Source organism: Crinia signifera, chromosome 9 (assembly GCF_055691185.1).
Source record: "Crinia signifera chromosome 9, ASM5569118v1, whole genome shotgun sequence".
NCBI classification, from domain to species: Eukaryota; Metazoa; Chordata; class Amphibia; order Anura; family Myobatrachidae; genus Crinia; species Crinia signifera.
Window position 1 is genome coordinate 119,804,871 of NC_139225.1, and position 23,370 is coordinate 119,828,240.

At 42.4% G+C, this 23,370-nt stretch overlaps 1 protein-coding gene across 6 annotated transcripts in view; it reads left to right on the forward strand.

The window, feature by feature from the left end:
- The window catches only part of LRCH2 (leucine rich repeats and calponin homology domain containing 2), a 140,365-nt gene that overhangs the window by 99,162 nt on the left and 17,833 nt on the right, over positions 1 to 23,370 (forward strand). For all 6 annotated transcript variants that reach the window (XM_083159600.1, XM_083159602.1, XM_083159598.1 and 3 more), the window contains 3 exons: positions 6,920 to 6,977; positions 8,243 to 8,355; positions 9,967 to 10,104. In XM_083159600.1, the coding sequence (XP_083015726.1) occupies positions 6,920 to 6,977; positions 8,243 to 8,355; positions 9,967 to 10,104 (309 nt within the window). The remainder of the gene's footprint in view (positions 1 to 6,919; positions 6,978 to 8,242; positions 8,356 to 9,966; positions 10,105 to 23,370) is intronic.

Consider the following 23,370-nt stretch of genomic DNA (forward strand, 5'->3'; position numbering starts at 1 on the left):
AGAGAAAAAGGGATTTTTGTAAGAACTTACCGTTCGAATCCCTTTCTCTGATATGGTCCTGGTGACACAGCGATCCCTCCCTTACGCTCAGTAAGTATGCCAGAAGTTTCATGATGTTCATGTTAAAATGGTTAAAAGTTAACAGTTTTCTGTTATAAAATGTGCATATAATATGTGCAGGCGTTTGTACTGAGTTAATGTATTCCAGTGGCTTTGAAAGATGAACTGAAGAGTCCAGGGATGCAGTAGGGGAGGAGCCTACCCTCTAAAACTTTAGGATAGGTGCCTGGCTCCTTCGGACCCTCCTACATCCCAGTGTTGAGCTGTGTCACCAGGACCATATCAGAGAGAGGGATTCGAACGGTAAGTTCTTACAAAAATCCCTTTTTTATTTATTTTTTGTGTAAAAAAAATAAAAAATTTTATGTGAAGGGGCACGCTATTTTTATTAATGAATATGCAGCACATGAATAAATTTCATTTTTTTTATTTTTTTATATTTTACATATGCATGAGCTGGACCAGTGAAGCGGAGCCTACCCGCGTCCCCTGCCAGCTCTCCCGTGCTGCCTGTGTCCCCGAAAGCCCTCCTTCTCCCCCACAAATTCTGGGGCAGGCAGGGAGGCTAGCATCTCCCTGCCAAATTCACTGTCAGGGGCAGCGAGCCCCTGCGGCGTTGAATAGGGTGACAGGGTGGGCTGGCAGCGAATGCTGCAGCCCTCCGGAATCCTGCGAATGTGCAGCAAATCCTGTTTAGTGAAAAAATGCATTGAATGCTCCCCTTAGAGTGCCCTGAGGACCATTTTTGAAAACCACTGGAGTAACATTTGGTGCTTGTGTAGTTTCGCGTATCGTATGCAAATCGCATGCGATTTTTACATACGATTCGAGTGTGGAGTTGATTTTATAAAGTGTGTCGAGCAGACGCGGTAAACATATCGCATGTGATTTACATACAATGCGATCTGCAGGGAAGTGCCGCCGTAAAACTACACAAGTACCTAACATTTAATATACATGTAAAAGTAAACCTTAATTTGTGAATGGAACTCTTCAGAGGGTGTTTTTGTTTGAGTCTGAGCACAGATGCTGTAATCTTCATCGCCTGCACATCTGCTTATGCCTAGTCTTTAGGTAAACAATTCTCAATATGCAACTCACCAGATCAGCACCTCAGAGTGCTCGTAGGAAAATGTGTTGAGCTTGTGTGAAATTGGCAGCATGATTATTCACTAGGCTGTGTGTGATGGACACGGTCATGATGTGAGGGCAAGAATGGAGGGAGGCATACCAAAAGCTATTGACTGAGCAGAAGGAATGGACAGCTAAACCCTAAAAGCACAGAGTAGTGATATGCAGATCTTGTAATGCTAACGTGGGGAGATTGTGGAGTCAAACACAAGTCTAAAGCTGTGTACACATGGTGCAATATATTGCTCAGTGTCTCCTTTTCATCAGCGACCAGAGATGGTCGCTGATGACCAGGAGACTCTGCCGAGGGAGCTACAAAGAGCAAGTATCCTGCGACCATTAGGAGGCTGAACACGGGAGTGTGGACTCTGCGATTTATCGCTGCAGCCCAAACAAATCGCTGGCAATATGGTCGCTCAGCGACCATATTGCCAGCAATATTGCGCCGTGTGTACACAGTTTTAGAAGGAGTTAATTTCCCTCAGCTTGTTTCAATAATGATCAGCCTTATAGCATTGACTTATTACTATAGGTGCGTTTTGACCACTTGCTCTGCACTTCTGCCAGGATTGGAATATAAGCAGCTCTACCTGTTTGGCGTTCCTGAACGGGCTTTTCAGATACATTTTGGTAATCTGCTAAACGGTTCTGGGCTATTACAGGATTCCACTACAGCAGGGGTCAAAAAGGAATGGAGTTCCACCACCACTAGTGGTAGGGGGAACCTCCACCACAGTCCTGCACCATAATTCCAACGGAAAACCCAGCTCAGCTGCTTCCTTATCTGTGGGCATTAGGTGTATAAGCGGCACTTCTACTGTTGGAATTATGCGTAAGGGGCACTACTACCGTGGACATTGTGTATAAGTGACACTGTTTGGCATACATGTAAAAAGAGTACTTCTGTGTAGCGTAACATGAATAAAGGGCACTAATGAGTGATATAATGTGAATAAGGGGCACTACTATGTGTCTGAGTGAATAAGGAGAAACCACTCTGTGGTGTTCTATAAATCACGCTCACTGTATGCATTCTAATGGTCTAATGTGAATAGTAATTTTGCTACTGGGGATGGGGGGGGGAGGGGTGGTTACAGTCAGAATTTTGAAAACTCTGAAAAGCAATTCTGGTGTAATGCTAAAAATATATTTCCTAAAAATGTGTATTGATTAGCGATATTCTTAAGTGGACATTGGGTTAGAGTTAAGCTGTGCACACACGGGTATAAATCGCTGGCAATATGGTCGCTGAGCGACCATACTGCCAGCGATTTGGAGTGTGCACGGGCGATAACTCGCTGGGTGCGTGCTCCTGTTTTCACCCCCCTAATGGTCGCTGGTCGGAGGTGCATGCTCCTCCGACCAGCGAATTCCCCTGCCTCTCCTTCCGGCAGTGTGACATTTTCATCAGCAACCATCTCTGGTCGCTGATGGAAACAGGACACCTAGCAATATGATTGCTGAGCAATATATTGCTAGCAATCATATTGCTCCGTGTGTACACCGCTTAACATGTTTGTTCAGGAATATGTTTATTAACATGAAGTATTTCTGTGGAACTTCCTAGAATTCCTGTTGTTATTGTGGTAATATTTGGCTGACCAAAGGATAGAACAGCCAAGTAGATAAAAGCACAGCTGTTACTGCTGCACAGTTGTATTGTACAGTGTTAATAAGAATGATACAGTTTTTGTTTCAGCAAAACCTTCAGAGGTTAGTTAGGCCACTGAGTTCTTGAAGTAATTGAATACAGATGGATTTAATCCTTATATGGATGCAATAATGTTCACAATTTTAGATATTTGAAGCTCACTAACATTAAAAGTGACTCTTCCTTACCAACCATTTAAGATATATGTGCAAATGTTTCATATTAATACAAACATATCTTCCATGTGCACTCATCCTGCAAATACAGTGTAGATTATGAATCATTCAGATGTAAACTACGCTTAAAAGCCTTAAGTGGATGATTCAATTGTTTTCAAAATATCACTAATGGGGCCTACACATGCAGCAATTTTAGGGGCATTTTCTAATGCTGCTTTCAGACCGCAAAACTGGCTTTGACCCTGTATTTGAAAACGTTTCCAAAAACGTGTCTGCCAGGTAAAACCCCTTTCACACCGCATCTCTTAAACGGTATATCACTGTTTAAGTGCGATTTATTTTTTGACACTGGCAGACCCGTTTTTGGAAACTTTCCAAATACAGGGTCAAAGCCGGTCTTCAGCACCCCCCTCCCGCAGCCGGTACCTCCGTAATTGCGGATCCCGGCACTGCAGTATGTCTTTCAGAAAATAGCTGCCCCATAGGAAAACTTGTTTTAAAAAAAACTGTCTTTCCTATGGGGCAGCTATTTACTAAAAGACACTTTTTTTCATGAGTGCTACCGACCATGCTGAACTGCCGGGATCCGCAATTACGGAGGTACCGGCTGCACGGGGGGGGGGGGGGGGGGGGGAGTCGACCCACGAGGGGGGGGGCGGGAGGTGGCTCATGTGCTGTGAATATTTAATGAGCACTCATTAAATATTCACTGCGCTGAATTTAGGAGCCAGCTCATTGGCTTGTTATTTATTCAATGTTATGCCAAGTTTTGTCTCCCTGTATTGTTCCTTTGTACGGCGCTGCGAAACACTTGTGGCGCCTTATAAATAAAATTATAATAATAATAATAATTGGCTGGGTCCTAAACACCGTTTCAGACACGGATTTTGATGCCAAAATACCCTCCATTTTAACTGTTTTACAATATCGGCTTTTGTAAAACGGTAAAGTGGTCCTGCACCTTTCAGACCACACAGATTACCGTTTTAAAACTGTTAAAAATCGGCAATATACCAGTTTTTAAGTGCGGTCTGAAAGGGGCATAAGTGATCTAAGCCCCATCCCCCGCTATCTCCCAGTGTTTATTACCCATCATGCTGGATGTTAATCTTTTAATTGCTGGTTAGGGCCAGTGTTCTTACCGGATAACACTGGCCTTGACATTGCTCAGCACACATCGCTGTGTGCTGAGCGATCTTGCTGAGCATTCTGGGTGATTTGAATAGCCCCCACAAGGGTACATTTTTCTCAAACACCGCCAATTGGATACACCTATACAGAATGAGTATCCCTTATCCAAAATGCTCGGGACCAAAAGAATTTTGGATAATGGATTATTCCGTATTTCGGAATATTTTTATATTTCAATGATGTATCTTGCATCTATGTTGTACAAACACATCAAGCACATGAAATACACACAAATATATTTTGTGTATAAAACAAGGTTCCAAAACATGAATCAAAGTTTGTGTACTATCTTTCCCCCCTATATCCCTATAGATTGTAAGCTTGCAGCAGGGCCCTCCTACCTCCAAGTCTGTCTGTTGTTGCCCAGTTTGTCTTATCACTGTTTACTATTGTAAAGCGCAACGGAATCTGCTGCGCTATATAAGAGACTGTAAATAAATACTATCTGAGATAATGATTGCTTGGCATTTAAATTCAGTATCTTGCACATATTTAGTGCCAGTTGCATTACATGTTCCCAGTAGTGCCAGTTACATATCATTTTCTTAGTAGTGCTGTTATAGATGTCCCCAGTAATAATTTTAGTAAGAACATCTTTGTTTGTTGTTCACTTTCTGGATTGTATGGTTCTCTGAATAATTTGGATAAGGGATACTCAACCTGTATTAGAAATTGCATTGTAAAAGTGTACTGTTCCTTCATAGTTTTGTGTCTGTGTATATATTTATTTGTCCTGGATTCCCTTTTTATAGCTATCTCACCATCTAGCAGCAACAACGTGAAGAGATAGCTATATATTATATATTGTATATTATATATTGAGTGGCCAAATTATTATGACCACTTGATACTTATAGGCAGAATGGCCATAACTTCAAGTTGTTGCTGCCAGAGGGCGAGATAGCTATAAAAAGGGAATGCAGGACAAGTGAAGCATCAATTGCATTGTGTTGCTTGCGAAGAAATGGGCAAAAATCGTGATTTAACGGAGTTTGAGCGTGGGATGATTGTAGGCGCTCGAACCGTCGGAACCAGTATCGGCAAAACAGCTGCACTTGTGAAGTGTTCGAGAGCAGCAGTTATTAATGTTTACAGAGAGTGGACTACCAAGCAGCCGTGTCTCAACGTCAGGCTATTGGTCGTCACAGGCTACTGAATGCTCAATCTGAAAGGAGACTTGTCCAGTCCAACAGAAGAGCAACAGTATGTCAAATTGCGGGGAATATTAATCAAGGAGCAACTGCTAAGGACTCTGAACAAACTGTTCACCAAACATTACACCATATAGCAGGCATGTCCAAACTGTGGCCCTCCAGTTGTTGTGAAACTACACATCCCAGCATCCGTTGCCATAGTTTTAGCATTCCCTAATAGCAAAACTGTGGCAAGGCATGATGGGACTTGTAGTTTCAGAACAGCTGGAGGGCCATAGTTTGGACATGCCTGCCGTATAGGCTATGGAAGCCGATGACCTGTTCGAAAGCCTCTACTGTCTGCCTTGAACAAGAGCAGACGTCTCCGTGTTCTCAAAGGAGCACAAGGATTGGACAGTAGTTGGCTAAAAAAGGGTCATGTGATCCGATGAATCATGTTTGCAATTACACCATTCAGATGGCAGGGTGCAAATATGGAGAAAACCGCACAAAAGTATAGACCCCAACTGCATTCCCTCAAAACGTCAAGCTGGTGGAGGCAATATTATGGTTTGGGGGATGTTTTCTTGGTGTTGTATCTGTCCTTTGATTCCTGCCAAGGGTATTTGAGTGTTATCGCAGATCAAGTACATACTTTTGTGTTAATGGTGTACCCTGCTGGGCATGGATACTTCCAGCAGGACAATTCTCCCTGCCATAAAGCTGGCATTGTCTGCAGATGTTTCGAAGAGCATGACAGTGACTTTACCTTGCTTAGTTGGCTGCACGGATCCCGGCGTTGAAAATCCCGACGCCGAAATCCCGACAAGGGGGGGACGTGGATCGCCCCCCCTTGCAGGCTCGCCACGCAGCGGGCCCGGTGCTTTGCTACGCTCGGCACACTAATTTATTCTCCCTCCGAGGGTGTCGTGGACACCCACGGGGGGAGAAAGTGTTGGGATTCCGGCATCGGGATTTTGAACGCCGGGATCCCGACCGCCGGGATTTAAACTGCATCCCAGCTGCACAATCACCAGATCTCAATCCAATTGAGAATCTGTGGGATGAGAGCGGATGGGCCATCAGGCAGCTGGATCCAGTACCATCAAATCTTAAGGAATTCGAAAGTGCAGTTCATCGGATATGGTCTCAAATTCCTCATACCACCTACCAACATCTCATAGAGTCCATGCAGTATTAAGGGCAAAAGGTGGTCCAACATTGTATTGAGGGGGTGGTCATAATAATTTGGCTACTCAGTGTGTGTGCCTGTCCGTGTGTGTATATATATATCTATCTTTATCATATCGGGGTCTGGCACTCCCAATGAAATTGCTAATGCATCTGGTGCCCTCACAGAGTAAATAGCATATTGTACGAGGCGACGGCACTCACGGCTTCATGATAGGAATAAGTCACAGACACAGTGGTATCAATCAACATTTCAATTTATTTTTGGAAATTGTCATCAGGACCTGATGTGTGTGTGTGTGTGTGTGTGTGTGTGTGTGTGTTTTTAATATGACATTTAATTTTCAAATGTTAAATAGTGTACTTTTTCTCTTGAATATTAGGACTGTGAAAGGTCACATAGTAATTCTCCAACCCCGTTTGGATTGAAGCCAAGGTCAGGTAAGCAGTTACACAAATAAACTGATAATGACTTCATCATTTGGCAATGCTAACTGTTTCCGAACAAGTAGAGATCTTGGACAATACAGTTCGAACCTAAGTTTTCCTATTCCTTTGAAACACCATTGGTGACTTCATACACAGATTAGAATGATGACCGTTATTTACGTTTGTTCAGCTAATTCTTCAAGTTTGTTTGTTCAACTTATTCTTCAAGAATAATAAAACCGTGTGAAACATTATATCCATTTCTTTCTGTACCATACAGATTAACACACTACATTTCCATTTCTTACTACAATTTGTGTAGTTGAATATCTCATTGTAGGCTGAACTCAAAGCATGGAACAGATAAACAATTGGAGATTAAAGAAAAACTAAACCATAAAATAGCTTTGGTTTACATAATTGAATGTAAAGTTTGGACTACTTACAGTAGCCATAATTTGTGTATATATAACCCCTGAACATGGTTGTTACATTCCTTCATTCTATAATTGAAATCAAGTATTTATTTTTTTAGTACTTCCCAACCTGGTTTGCACTATAGGTTGCTTTTTGCTTTCATCCATCTGTCCAGTTCCTCTTGAGGCAGCTTGATGGGGTTTAAGTCTGGAGACTGTGCTGGTCATTTCCATGATTTGAAGCCCACTGCCCACTTTTTCTTGTACATGAAGGTAGTTCTGTCCTAGCCTGAATATATATTTTTGGCATGTTCTTGCGTTGGGATAAATACTTATCTAAACAGGTGTAGACTAGAGAGTATTTTGTTCAGGGTGCCATTGACTCTTCAAGTCCTTGACTTGAGATCCACCAAAGAGCCCCAGACAATCAGCAGTTCTTCATGTTTGAGAGTCGAGTTTGTTTAATAGACGTCTTTTCCAAGCATATTTAAGCCTAAAATGTAAACCGTTAGTACTTATCATAGCATTTGGTATTAAAATCATTGCCTAGGGTTAAATACGCTTGGAAGGGATGGTTTGTAAACAAAGGGCCCACACTCTTTTTATTTTTCCCTTCTAAAAGGAGAACAAAATACCTGTGGGGAAACCAAAGATTTAAAATTTTGTTACATCAGTCCATAAGACTTTCTTCCAGTCATTGCCACACCCAAATCCACAAGCTTATTTGTCAACCGTACCTAAACATTTTCTGTAGAAAAGAAAGATGTTTGTTTTTAAAATGTGCCCTTTTGTGAGGGTAAGTCTAGAAGAGGTGCAGTTTTTCCTCGATGATCTGGGTGCTAACTGGCATTTTCATTGCAGCTTTTAGCCGCTCCTCTCGGCAAGACTTCGCATCCTTAGACCCAGGGTTCACAATGAGAAGAAAAATGGAGCATCTAAGAGAGGAAAGAGAGCAAATAAAACTGCTACGTAATGTATGTGGGAATAGCCTTGAATTGCTAACTGGGGATGTGTGATAACCTACTGTACTTTATCTTTGCTCTCAAAATTGTAATTGTGCACTAGTGTATTTACTGATGAATAGAATATTATAATCATATGGCTGTGACCTCATATTATAGCTGGATCTAGAATATGACATTCTTTTAGGTAGTTGAAGTTCACGTGAATGCTATGCGTCAGTCATATACACACTGGAGTAATCAAAGGCCATATTTCCTACAGCAGTGAAAAATATTAGCGTTTACCAATGTACTCTGCACCTGACCTATTACCAGTCCCTCCCTCATTATAGAATAAATGTGCCAGGAAGCTGCCCCTAGGAAGTCAACTAGATCTTGGAGAAGGTTCAGTCCGCTCTCCCTTCACAGTTCTCATAGCCCGACCACCAGCCATGGGCCCCTACATCTTCCTCCCCCCTGGTGGTGGCTGGACAAACTTTTTTTTGTGTCACTATATTAACAACTGCTGTACCTCCTTGTCTTGTTCTGCTCCCTTGCATTGCCCAACAAGCAGGCATGTGTTTTAGAGAAAACAAATCAAAATATATATTTATGTAGATATATAAAAATACAACTTTTTTTGATATGCAAATTTCACCATAGCTCTTGAATGTCAAGTAGTTTCACCCTAATCTCTTTCCTCCCGTCTCTCCTCCCTTCCTCTTCTTTCCTCCCCCCCCCCCTCTCTATCCTCCATCCCCTATTTCCTCCCTCCCCCCTCTCTCTATCCTCCCTCCCTTCCACCCTGTCTATCCTCCCTCCCCCCTCTCTCTATCCTCCCTCCCCCCTCTCTCTCTCCTCCCTCCCTTCCACCCTGTCTATCCTCCCTCCCCCCTCTCTCTCCTCCCTCCCTTCCACCCTGTCTATCCTCCCCCCTCTCTCTCTCCTCCCTCCCACCCTGTCTATCCTCCCTCTCTCTCTCCTCCCTCCCTCCCTCCCTCCCTTCTCTTTCTCTCTCTCCCCTCCCTCCCCCTGTCTCTCTCTCCTTTCACCCTGTCTATCCTCCCACCCCCTCTCTCTCCTCCCTCCCTCCCTCCCCCCCCCTCTCTCTCTATCCTCCCTTCCCCCCCTCTCTCTCCTCCCTCCCTTCCACCCTGCCTCTCTATCCTCCCTCCCCGACCATGAATAGAGAGGCTTTTGTTTGCACTTACTTATATTAGGACTGTGTCTTATAGTGCATACACATGGTTCAATTCCATTTTCGATTCAATTAGATTGGTCTATTTGCTATTCGATTTCCCATTCAATCTCAGTGTACCTGATCCTTCAAGCAAGGGGATTGAAATTGAATCCTAATCGAATGCAGCAGTGAACACATTAGATTTGCACTATCTACTATTAGATTTCCACTCTATAGTCTTGCCTGCCAAGACTTCTTTTCTAATCGATTTTTGCTACACGGGAGAGCGCACTTGAATCGAATGCTAATAAAAGCATTCGATTTTGCTTCTGTTAACAAAATCAAATAGAAATAGTGCATGTCCCACAGTGTGTACCCACTATTAGAGTATGTCCTATGTCTAAACTATTATTAACTGATGATGTGATTTACTGTGCAATAAAATGATTACATTATTTTTACAGAATTTGGAGTCCAGACTGAAGGTCATTTTGCCGGATGATATTGGGGCAGCATTAATGGATGGAGTAGTTTTGTGCCATTTAGCCAATCATATCCGACCCCGTTCAGTTGCCAGCATTCACGTTCCCTCACCAGCAGTGGTAAGACTTTGTCATTTTGTGGTCTTGTGCCATGATAGTATGTACACGGATTCATATCCACTGATAGATTGAAGCCTGTAGTTATGATAATTCCTTTACAATGTACTCTTCGTACATGTTCTGTTCCTTGCAATAGTGGATGTCCAAAAGTGACATGACAGTGAGTCTATAGGAGCCTGAAATGATGCTTGAAGATGGTCATGTACATCATGTCAAATAGTGTCAGAGGACATTGCACCAGTCCTATTACAACAACTTGTAAATGTTATGCAGGCATTTTTATGCTAATTGATTTGCAGTATAGATGACCCTTGTAGTGAGCTAGATGGTCACAGATGGAGCAGACCGTGTTGCAGTATTCTTTCCATTGACAATTCACGTCGCTCCAATGGGGCTCTTGTTCAGATTAGTGGTGAGAATCCATAGTGAGCAATTGTATTCACTTGTTTGGTTGTGTAAAGTTGGCCATACATCTAAAGATTTTGGGCCAAATGTAATAGTGTGTGAGAATCAGAAAATGTGAAATTTTGTAAGTCGAACCCCCCCCTTTTTAAGCGGCAATCATGTCACTGCAAAACCAGGGTGATTTTGCCGTGTAATGTATTAAAAGTTTTGCCGTTTAAAAAAGAAAAAAGTGGGAAAACTCTCCCAAAATCTCTCGCTTTCTGAATCTTGCACCCCATTACATTTGGCCCTTGATGTCCACTCTGGCTAATTGGAACAAAAATCTGTTAATACCTGAATGACCGTTTTTGTCAGTTTTCCAGCATTTGTCCCGTCAATTACCAGATTTTTGTTCCAGCCAGCCAGATTGCACAATAAATCTTTAGGTGAGTGTCCAGCTTTAGATTACAAATTATTTTATTATGTGCTAAAAAGCATTTATCGCATCCGATCTTCTTTGAACTCCCCTGGCAGCTTCCAGGATTACATCTCATGCAATAAGCATGTAAGAAAAATGGTACGTCAAGTGCCAAGTAGGATGTAGGACTCCCAGGGAGCTGCCACGTGGTTATCTTCCCTTCACACATATTTACACAAGTTATTAGTTACATCAGTGGTTCTCAACCTCAGTCCTCAGGGACCCCCCAACAGTTCCCGTTTTCCAGATCTCCACATAGAATCGCAAGTGAAGTAATTCGCACCACCTGTGGATCTTTTAAAATGTGTCGGTAAATAATGAGTACAGCTGTGCACCTGCAGGTTGACCTGGCAAACATGAACTGTTGGCGGTTCTAAAAGAGGTAAAAGACTGAGAACTGGTATAACATTGTTCTTAATCTGAGACTTCATACCAGTTAATTAGTAAAATCCTGATCCTGAAAGTGACTAGGACACTGGAAGTGACCTTGTATGTGTCTACATTGCGAAAAAGTGACTCATTTTAAGTTAATGCAAGAAAGTATAAGGTTGCGTACAAAAATCCACTGCTGCAATGGGAGATGAGGCAACATGGGGGGGGGGGGGGGTGTTATTTCAGCTGGAGTTTGTGGTGTCGTAACAGCAGCTTGCCCGCTCATGACTGAGACTGTACAAGTCACCTTCAATTAATAGTTAGCTACGGTAGCCTTACATTCAATTATGTACCAAAATCCCATTCTGTCAACTAAATTGTTTGGTTACGACAGGTTTGTAATCCTTTTAGTGCCAACATTTCTGAGATGTGCAAAATATCCGCTAAAAATACCTGCGTCGCTCACATTTGTTATATAAATTCAACTAAAATGTTATGCAAAGGGTTAAATTAAGTAGATTTGGTGACTTTAATCCATGTGTGGCTATTACAGTCCAGTAGCAGTAGAAAACCCTCTGATGATGATATTTCTTGTCACCTATATATCCTGTTATCAGCCACATCATTGGCCTCCTTGGCCATCATTCAGAATAATGAGGCTGGATAGGGAGAGGTACATATACCCATACTTATCATTATGTGGCTAACGCAAATTCTGTTCGGTACACATAGATTTGGTACTACTACATGCAGGACCTGTGCTAGGGTGTACAACGCCACCCTGCTAATTTTGGGCCCTCCTATTCTTTACATATGGACAGGACCTGCCATAGAAAAAAAAGGTTTTGTCTCACAAGAAATGGACGTGGTCATACAATATTATCCCCATTCCAAATTATACCAAACCGTACCACAATCTAATTCACGTAAAACCACATAGTAGTGGCCCTGATTCCTTTTGCACCACATTGTAGGGCCAGTATAAATATTGCATTATGCAGTAAATTACACCTTTGTAATGGGGGTGATTCATGTTGGCAAATATTGCTGCTGATGCTGAATGCCCCCCCCATCGCCGAATCCCTTCGGTCCACGTGAGGATAAGTTCATCACTAATACATCCACTCGCATGAGAAATCATCTGATAGTTGCCAACCATCAAATGATTTGCCCTTCTGCTCCACGGGAGGTTTCTGTCCTCCATGAGCTCTGCTTTCGGAAATAAGTCAGTGTGAACTGACTTTAATTTCCTCCGCCTCCTGTGACGTCAGTCCCTGGCAGGCATAGACACACCTGTGTTCCCATAGGAATGCCCAGAGTTTTAATGGGGATGCCTATAAAAAACTGGGCATTTCCACGATTCAGCGCTGTTTCTGCCCCCCTCCCTCCAGGCAACGAACAGCCCGGCAAGTGTAACTTCCCGAAACTGTTTGCGTAAAATTAATGAATGTGTTCTCTACTGTCGCTTGCTGAATACAATAATACACCCGTTTTAAATATAGGGGGATCCTCTTCTCCGATTTTTCAGGGTGAAAAGATCGTATGAAGTTTTGTAAATACCACACATCCCTCTTGTGGGGTAAAGGATCATCTTCTCCGCCTTAATAGTTGACAAGGTATAAAACCTCTTATGCACTCCTCCAAAAGAAGGGGTGAGGTGGATATACTCCAACGTTGTATGTGGCCCCAAAAGACAAGGATAGTATTTTATGGTGTAGTACCGTTTTAATAAAAATGACAATTCATACAGATTCATATAAAACAATGGGTGGAATATATGAATAAAATGGACCGTTATCATAGGTGATGGAGAACTGGATTGGAGACAGTTCTCAAGTTCGCATTAAAAGACCGGGAATCCCAGGAATCACAGGCAAGTAAGGATAACAGGTACAGGTCCAGATCTCCACATATTCCCTCAATCCAAGGTGAGTAGCTCCGAACACGTGTTCGGCCACTGCCTGTGGCCTTTGTCAAGGAGAAAGTAATTCAGTCCTATCGGTGGGGGATTATATACCAGTCCCCACCAATCAAAGTCCTCCAAATAATGATTGATTTATCTCAGTAGCCAATAGTGACGGCGTAATGCTCAGATGATATCGCCATCTATTACCAGTGACGACTTCTGCAAATACCGGCATCTAGTTTCCGGTCATGACGACTTCTGGTATCGGGACCCTGCTTCCGGTGTTATCTATCTCGGATGCCTTCTACTTCCGCCCTGCTTTCCCGGACGCTTTCAGTAGAGGTGAAATGAGAAGCTACCATACAATGTAGCTTCCATTCTTGTCGGAGATAACAAATAAATAGAATCTATTTATTTGTTATGTATTTATATGTGTATCGTCTTCTAAAACTGTTCTATGTAGAAGATACATATGTTATGGAATGGTGACTAGGACATTCAACATGTCCGAACGGTGTAGCCGGAAGTGGGGCATTTACACTTATCTCCGACAAGAATGGAAGCTACATTGTATGGTAGCTTCTGATTGCACGTTCTATTGAAAGCATCCGGGAAAGCAGGGCAGAAGTAGAAGGTCCGGCATCCGAGATAGTTATCATCGGAAGCCGGGTCATGATACCGGAAGTAGTCATAACCAGAATCTAGATGCCGGTATTTGCGGAAGTTGTCACTGGTAATAGGTGGCGATATCATCTAAGGAATATGCCGCCACTATTGGCTACTGAGATACATGAAGCATTATTTGGAGGACTTTGATTGGTGGGGACTGGTATATATTCCCCCACCGATAGGACTGAATTACTTTCTCCTTGACAAAGGCCACAGGCAGTGGCCGAAAATGCGTTCGGAGCTACTACCTTTGGGTTGGGTGAGATCTGGACCTGTACCTGTTATCCTTACTTGACTGTGATCCCTGGGATTCACAGTCTATTAATCCGAACTTAAACCCCCTCTTTTGGAGGAGTGCATAAGAGGTTTTATACCTTGTCAACTATGAAGGCGGAGAAGATGATCCTTAACCCCACAAGAGGGATGAGTGGTATTTACAAGACTTCATACGATCTTTCATCCTGAAAAGATCGGAGAAGAGGATCCCCTATAAATAAAAGGGGTGTATTATTGTATTCAGCAAGCGCCAGTAGAGAACATTCATTCATTTTATGCATTTCTGTTAATGTGGTTTAAGGCTCACCACTTTTGAAAGTGTTCACTACAAGTCGGCTTTAGCGCATTTGTATCTAGATTCTCATATTTTTGCTGTCGGTATCTGCACACAGACATGCGCATGCGCAAATCAACCACCATCTGAATGGGGACAAATTCTGCCCCTTCCAATCGGTAGTGAGTTAGGCCCAATGCTCACAGTAGTATTGCTGCTTACACACATAATGCCCTCAGTAGTATCTCTGATTATACACATAATGCCCCCAGTAGTAGAACACCTTATACACATAATAATGCTTCCACTGGTAGTGCTGCTGATACACATAATGCCCACAGTAGTAGAACACCTTATACACATTAATTCTTCCACTGGTAGTGCTGCTGACACACATAATGCCCACAGTAGTAGCACCCTTTATATACATATAATTTCTGCAGTAGTAGCACCATTTAAACTTCATGCCTGCAATAGCAGCGCTGCTGCACATGATGCCCACAGGAGTAGTACCTCTTATACACATAGTGCCCATAGTAATATTACCTCTTATGCACATCATGCCCATAGTAGTAGTGTCACTTATACACTGTGATCATAACAGTAGTGTTGCTAATACAAAATGCCCACAGTGGTAGCGCCGCTTATATATAATGCCCCCAGGAGTACTAGTTCTACATCTCGCACACGTTTTCTCTCGCTCGCTCACGTTTTCTCTTCCTCTTACATAGCAAAGTATGGATCTCTTCTTCCTCTGACATACAACAGCCCTAGACCTGTGTAGCCCTGCCCCTTTTCCGAACCTGCTCTGCTGCTGTCACGGGGTTCGAGGGTGCTGCTGCTGCCTGTCAGACCGTGTAGCAGCCGTCGCCAGGGTTGTGGATCAGGGAGAGCGCTATCCTTTGCTGAGTAATAATCAGACGGTGTAGGTTAGACAGTCCTGGGGCCAGATTCTCTAAGCTTCAAAAGTGATAAAATGGAGAGAGATAATCAGCCAGCCAATCAGCTCCTGTCTGACATTTTTCAAACACAGTCTGTGACATGGCAGGTAGGAGCTGATTGGCTGGCTGTTTATCACTCTCCATTTTATCACTTTTGAAGCTTAGAGAATCTAGCCCCTGGCCTGCTAAGTGTTCCTGGGAAGTCATTCGCAAATTCATTGCAAATTATTAAGACGCTAAGGAATAAGGAGCAAGGGTACTTATGTAGTATCTGGGCTGCCGATTTCTAAATCGGGTACATCGCATCGCATCGCATGCGACCATCGGATGCGATGCGATGCGATGACCCGATTTTTCCATAGGAATCAATGTTAAAATGGACTGAGTCCATTTTAACATGGAATTCAATGGGAAAAAGGGGTCCTTTTCATACCCCTACTATCCAAGTGGGCATGGAGTTGGATATAAACCTGTGGCGAGCGTAGCGAGCCACCGAGCCCGAAGCGTGGCGAGCGTAGCGAGCCCCGCGAGGGGACACAGAATACCGTCCCCTCGCGGGGCTCGCTTCGCTCGCCACGCTTCGGGCTCGGTGGCTCGCTGCGCTCGCCACAGGTTTATATCCAACTCCATGCCCACTTGGATAGTAGGGGTATGAAAAGGACCCCTTTTTCCCATTGAATTCCATGTTAAAATGGACTCAGTCCATTTTAACATTGATTCCTATGGAAAAATCGGGTCATCGCATCCGATGGTCGCATGCGATGCGATGCGATGCGATATCGCATCGCATCGCATCTGATTGTATGCCTTAACTTAAGGCATACAATCAAAAAATCGGCAGCCCAGATACTACATAAGTACCGGAGCAAGTGTCCTATTTGTTAATGGTTCGGGTTGGTGTAACACATGGACCCTTCTTGTTTTTTTTTCCTTGTCCTTTAATCGAACATAATGTTTTTGTTTCCAATGACAATGGCCTTGAGTGTGATTTCCCATGTAAGATGACCTAGCACTTAAACTGAATTCTATCCGGCTTCCTTGGAAATCCTGGTAATGATGCACATTCACATACTGCAGCTCTTGACCTCTGAGGTCTTCCAGGGTTTTTTTTTTTTATATATTTTTGTTGTAAACCACTAAATTAAAAGAAAGCACATAACATTCCCTGGATTCATTCAGCGACATTTCTGTTTATGTTGGCTATAGACTTGACTCCTCAAATATACAGCAGAGCAAAGTGCTGTGCCGGTTGTATGCGGAGATGTGGATCCTTTTTTTTTTTTTTTTTTTTAATTTTTTTTTTCATCATGTTCGTTATTTTAAATGGCAGGACCTGTACCTTAGGCAACGCTGATAGAGGGCGTCTTCACCCTTTGAGTGCCAACATTTCTGTGAGGTTTAAAATATCCAGGAAAAATGCCAGCGTCGCTCACATCCTGTTATATAAATTCAAATAAACTATTTTGTCTAAAAAAAAATATATTTGCTAGATAAGGTAAACACTGCAGGTCATTATGATGGGGGGGGGAGATTGCTTGGCAATTTTCACAAATTCACTTGACACTCAAAGGGTAATCTAAAACCTACAGGAAAAAGGATTTGCATAATAGTGCTGTGATTTTACTACTTGGACAACCAGTTTAATCCAGTCACCGCTCCAATGGAAAGGGCAGGTATCCGAGGCACTAGGAGCAACTGATGTCCAATTTAGGAGAGGAGAAAGTTCGGCCATGTTGTAAAGATTCTGACCGTTGCACAAGAAAAACACGGAGGCCGTTCTAAATGGCCACCACTAAATTTTGTATTGTTTATTTATTCTGTACATTTTTTTTTAATACCTTAAACCACACATAGCCTTGCCTTTTACCCCTGATCAAACCTATGTAGTATTGAATATGGTTATGATATTTTATATATACAATGTCTAGGTCTACAGTCATATGGTTGACCACTATAGGTCGACAGGGTCAAAAGGTCAACATGAGTTTTTCATGTTATTTTGTTGTCTAGGTCGACATAGGTTGGTATGGACACCATCTAAGTGTACCGCATGGCTCGGGAACACTATTATATTCTCCCGTCATGCTGTAGTGGATGGTAGGGCACGAAATACTGCCTGTCGGCTCTTTTTTTTTTTTTTTTTTCAACTCCTGTCGACCTTTTGGCCAATAGTGGTCGACCTTTTGACCCTGTCGACCTAGAGTCAGTCTATCCTGAGTCTGTATACCATTGTGGACCATATTTTGGGCTAGATGCATTAAGTTTCAAAAGTGATAACATGGAGAGTGATAAACAACCAACCAATCAGCCCCTGCCTGACCTTTTTAAAAAAACTGTCTGTGGCATGGCAGGTAGGAGCTGATTGGCTGGCTCCATTTTATCACTTCTGAAGCTTAGGGCATGTGGCCCTTTATCATTCAACATGATTTCGCCAAAACCATTGTATCCTAATGTAACCATTTTAGCCTAAGTTTAAAACAAGTTCTAGCTCTACATACAGAAATAATCATTAGTAGTCAATAATGTGTCCAGAGCGCAAGAAGGAACATTATGGTTATTTAAATTAATGTTTATTTGGAACCGTGCTAAAGGAGATTTTGCATAGGGAAAGCAACAGCTATTATTGCACTCAGAGATGAAGGCTCATTAGATGTTGGAATTAAATATTATACCCTTTATGTACCAGCATTGGAGTGGTTATATTTGAGTAAAAAAAAAAAAAAAATTGTATACGCTACTCTTAACAATAAATCATATTTGCTAATATGGTATAATCCCGCATTCAAAATTTTGCTGTTATGTACATTTGGTTTGTAACAAAGAGATATATATATTCATTTAGTTCAAATGGCAGGAACAATAAAAAGGACATAAATCTAAAGGCTCTTTAATCTCCAATGTTCTTTTCTGAAATGTGCTCAGCGCAGATGAATAGACATAGATTAGGCAGCACTTCGATGCAGGCTGTCAGCAAATTTAAATGGGTGCAGACGGTACTGTATTAAAGACTTTAACCCCTTCATGACAGAGCCAGTTTGTGCCTTCATGACAGAGCCCTTTTTTTCAAATCTGACATGTCTCACTTAAGTGGGGATAACTTTTTTTTGCTTTTACTTATCCCAGTGATTTTGAGATTGTTTTCTCGTGACACATTGTACTTCAAGTTAGTGGTAAATTTTGGTCGATACAGTCTGTGTTTTTTTGTGAAAAATACCAAAATATCGTGAAAAAATGGAAAATTTAGCAATATGCAAAATGTCACATTTTCTGCTTGTGAGACAAATAATCATACCACTCAAAATAGTTAATAACTAACAAAGACCATATGTCTACTTTATGTTGCAATCATTATTTCAACCTCATTTTCATTTTTTTGGACACTAGGAGGCTTCAAATATGACTAGCAAATTCTCAAATTTTCAAGAAAATTTCAAACACTGATTTTTTTAGGGACCAGTTCAGTTCTGATGTGACTTTGAGGGACTTCTATGTGAGACACCCCCATAAATGATGCCATTTCAAAAACTGCACCCCTCACAGTATTCAAAACAGCATTTTGGAAGTTTGTTAACCCTTTAGGTGTTTCACAGGAATTAAAACAAAGTGTAGGTGAAATTTCAAAATTTCTTTTTTTTTGCAGAGTTTCAATTTTAATACATTTTTCTAACGAATACAGTAGATTTTACTAGAGAAATGTGACTAAAAATTGATTCCCCCAATTCTTTTGTTTTCAAAAATATCCTATATGTGGCCCTAGTGTGCACGTTGACCAAACCACAGGCTTCATAATAGAAGGAGCACCTACTTGATTTTGGAGCCTCCTTTTTATGAGATTTTTTTTTAGGCACCATGTAGGTTTCTAGGCACCATAAGTGCTAAAAGTTAGGAACCTCCCCCACAAGTCACCCCATTTTGCAATCTACACCCCTCAGGGAATTCATCTAGGGGTATAGTGTACATTTCAAACCCCCAGGGGTTTCACCAATTTTGGTACAACTGGGATGTGAAAATGGAAAATTACATTTTTTTACACAAACATGCAGTTCTGGCTCAAAATTTTTCATTTTCACAAGGAATGAAGGAGACAAAGCACCCCAAAGTCTGTGCCCCAATTTCTCCAGAGTACGGCAATGCCTCACATGTGACCAAAAAATACCAGTTGGGCGCATGGCAGGACTCAAAAGGGAAGGAGTGATTTTTGGATTTGGCAGCACAGATTTTGGTGGAATGAATGGTGGGTGCCATGTTGCATTAGCAATACTCCCAAAGCACCAATACAGTGGAACCCCCCCACAAGTCACCCCATTTTGCAAAGTACACCCCTCAGGGAATTCATCTAGGGGTATAGTGTACATTTCAAACCCCCAGGGGTTTCACCAATTTTGATACAACTGGGCAGTGAAAATGAAAAATTACATTTTTTTTACACAAAAATGCAGTTCTGGCTCAAAATTTTTCATTTTCACAAGGAATGAAGGAGACAAAGCACCCCAAAATCTGTGCCCCAATTTCTCCCGAGTACGGCAATGCCTCACATGTGACCAAAAAATACCAGTTGGGTGCATGGCAGGACTCAGAAGGGAAGGAGTGATTTTTGGATTTTGCAGCACAGATTTTGGTGGAATGAATGGTGGGTGCTATGTTGCACCAATACAGTGGAACCCCCCCACAAGTCACCCCATTTTGCAAAGTACACCCCTCAGGGAATTCATCTAGGGGTATAGTGTACATTTCAAACCCCCAGGGGTTTCACCAATTTTGATACAACTGGGCAGTGAAAATGAAAAATTTAATTTTTTTACACAAAAATGCAGTTCTGGCTCAAAATTTTTCATTTTCACAAGGAATGAAGGAGACAAAGCACCCCAAAATCTGTGCCCCAATTTCTCCCGAGTACGGCAATGCCTCACATGTGACCAAAAAATACCAGTTGGGTGCATGGCAGGACTCAGAAGGGAAGGAGTGATTTTTGGATTTGGCAGCACAGATTTTGGTGGAATGAATGGTGGGTGCCATGTTGCATTAGCAAGACTCCCAAAGCACCAATACAGTGGAACCCCCCCACAAGTCACCCCATTTTGCAAAGTACACCCCTCAGGGAATTCATCTAGGGGTATAGTGTACATTTCAAACCCCCAGGGGTTTCACCAATTTTGATACAACTGGGCAGTGAAAATGAAAAATTACATTTTTTTACACAAAAATGGAGTTCTGGCTCAAAATTTTTCATTTTCACAAGGAATGAAGGAGACAAAGCACCCCAAAATATGTGCCCCAATTTCTCCCGAGTACGGCAATGCCTCACATGTGACCAAAAAATACCAGTTGGGTGCATGGCAGGACTCAGAAGGGAAGGAGTGATTTTTGGATTTTGCAGCTCAGATTCTGGTGGAATGTTGGTGGGTGCTATGTCGCATTAGCAAGACCCCCGAAGCACCAATACAGTGGAACCCCCCCACAAGTGACCCCATTTTGCAAACTACACCCCTCAGGGAATTCATCTATGGGTATAGTGAGTACTTTGACCCCACTGGTGTTTTGTCAAATTGTTAGGCATCGATACGTGAAAATGAAAAGTCATTTTTTCCATTAATTTGTAGATTCACCCCATAATGTTATACTTCCACAAAGGGCAATAGTAGAAAAAGCACCCCAAAATTTGTTACACAATTTCTCCTGAGTATGGCAATACCCCATATATGGTTGTAAAACGCTATTTGGGCAGACAGCAGGCTTCAGAAGGGAAGGTGCACCATTTGGCGTTTTTGGCGCAGATTTTGCTGGAATGGTTTTCATGCGCCATGTTGCATTTGCAGAACCCCTGTTGTATCAGAGCAGTCAAAAACCCCAACAAGTGATACCATTTTGTAAACTACACCCCTCAAGGAACTCATCTATGGGTATAGTGAGTACTTTGACCCCACTGGTGTTTTGTCAAATTGTTAGGCATCGATACTTGAAAATGAAAAATGTCATTTTTTCCATTAATTTGTAGATTCACCCCATAATTTTATACTTCCACAAAGGGCAATAGTAGAAAAAACACCCCAAAATTTGTTACACAATTTCTCCTGAGTATGGCAATACCCCATATATGGTTGTAAAACGCTATTTGGGCAGACAGCAGGCTTCAGAAGGGAAGGAGTGCCATTTTATCACAGAGTTTGCTGGAATGGTTTTCGGGCGCCATCTTGCATTTGCAGAGCCCATATTGTACCTGTGCAGTGGAAATCCCAAGCAAGTGATACCTTTTTGTTACTAGCCCCCCTCATGGAACTCGCTTACGGCCGTAGTGAGCATTTTGACCCCACTGGTGTTTTGTCAAATTGTTATGGGCTGTGAAAATAAAAAAAAAAACTAATTTTTTACATTAATATGTAACTTTAGATCAAAATGTGCCATTTTCACAAGGGTTAATAGGAGAAATTGTGTAACATATTATGGGGTGCTTTTTCTCCTGAGTATGGCAATAGCATATATGTGTTTGTAAATTTCTGTTTGGACACATGGCAAGACTCAGAAGGGAAGGTAATGGCATGCGGCTCTTTGTACAAGCTGTGTGGAGTACATTAAAATTCAAGGGAAGTGTGATATATCTTAAAACAATCTTTGATACACAAGCCTGGTTGTGTGGGGCAGGTTTCACAATGGTAAGTTGTGTCCTTTCTTATCCCCTTTTTGTAGCATACTCTACATCGTTTCTGGGACCTTCCTTTCTTTCCAGTGTGGGGGACTTCACTCGGAAAATGTTGCCCTGGTACAATTCGCGAGGCCTCGCTTCCAGAAGTACTAGGGCCCCCCTGTTCCTGGTTGCCAAAAATAAGGGCCTTTATTACTGCCTCTTGGTACTCCAGGAATGTCCCCCTTTGGCCTGCACATCGATGTAGTACAAATGCGTTGTACAGTGCCATTTGTACTATGTGTACAGCTAATTTTTTATACCAGAACCTTGTTTTTCTCATAGCACTGTAAGGCTTCAGCACTTGATCTGACAGGTCGACCCCCCCCATGTACCTATTATAATCCAAAATGCAGTTGGGTTTTGTAGTTTCGGTACTTGTGCCCCGCACTGGGACAGGGGTGCTGCTATGGCCATGAACTGTTGTCAAGATAAGGACATCTCTCTTGTCCCTATACTTGACACACAGTACATTGTCACTGCATAATGCCCTGCTCTCGCCCCTTCTAAGTGTTTGCCCAAGCAGCGACCTAGGGAGGCTTCTATTATTTTTACGTGCAGTGCCGCATGCCACAGTACTTCTGGAAGCGAGGCTTTTGAACAGTGGGACGCTGGTATAGAAATTATCCAGGTACAGGTGGTATCCCTGGTCCAGCAGTGGGTGCACCAAATCCCACACTATCTTCCCACTAATTCCGAGTAAGGGGGGGCATTGTGGGGGGTCTATTTTTGTGTCTCTACCTTCATATATCCTAAATTTGTGTGTGTACCCTGATGTACTCTCACACAGCTTGTACATCTTCATGCCATACCTTGCCCTCTTACTTGGCAGGTACTGGCGGAATTGGAGCCTCCCTTTGAAATGTACCAGGGACTCATCTATTGAAATGTGCTTCTCGGGGATGTATGCCTGGGCAAACTTGGTACTAAAATGGTCTATTAGGGGTCTAAGTTTATATAACCGGTCATAATTGGGGTCATCCCGGGGTGGGCACTGTGCATTATCCCTATAATGGAGAAACCTAAGGATCGCTTCGAAGCGGGTCCTTGACATAGCCACACGGAACATTGGTGTATTGTATAAGATGTCTGTGCTCCAGTAGGACCTAATCGTGGGCTTCTTCACTAGCCCCATGCACAGTACAAGGCCCCAAAATATAACCATTTCATTTTTATGTACAGGGGTCCACTTGCGGGGCTGGGCATAATTAGAGGTGGGGTTTTGCTCAATAAATTGTTGGGCATAAACATTAGTCTGGGTGACCATTAGATCAACTAAATCATCAC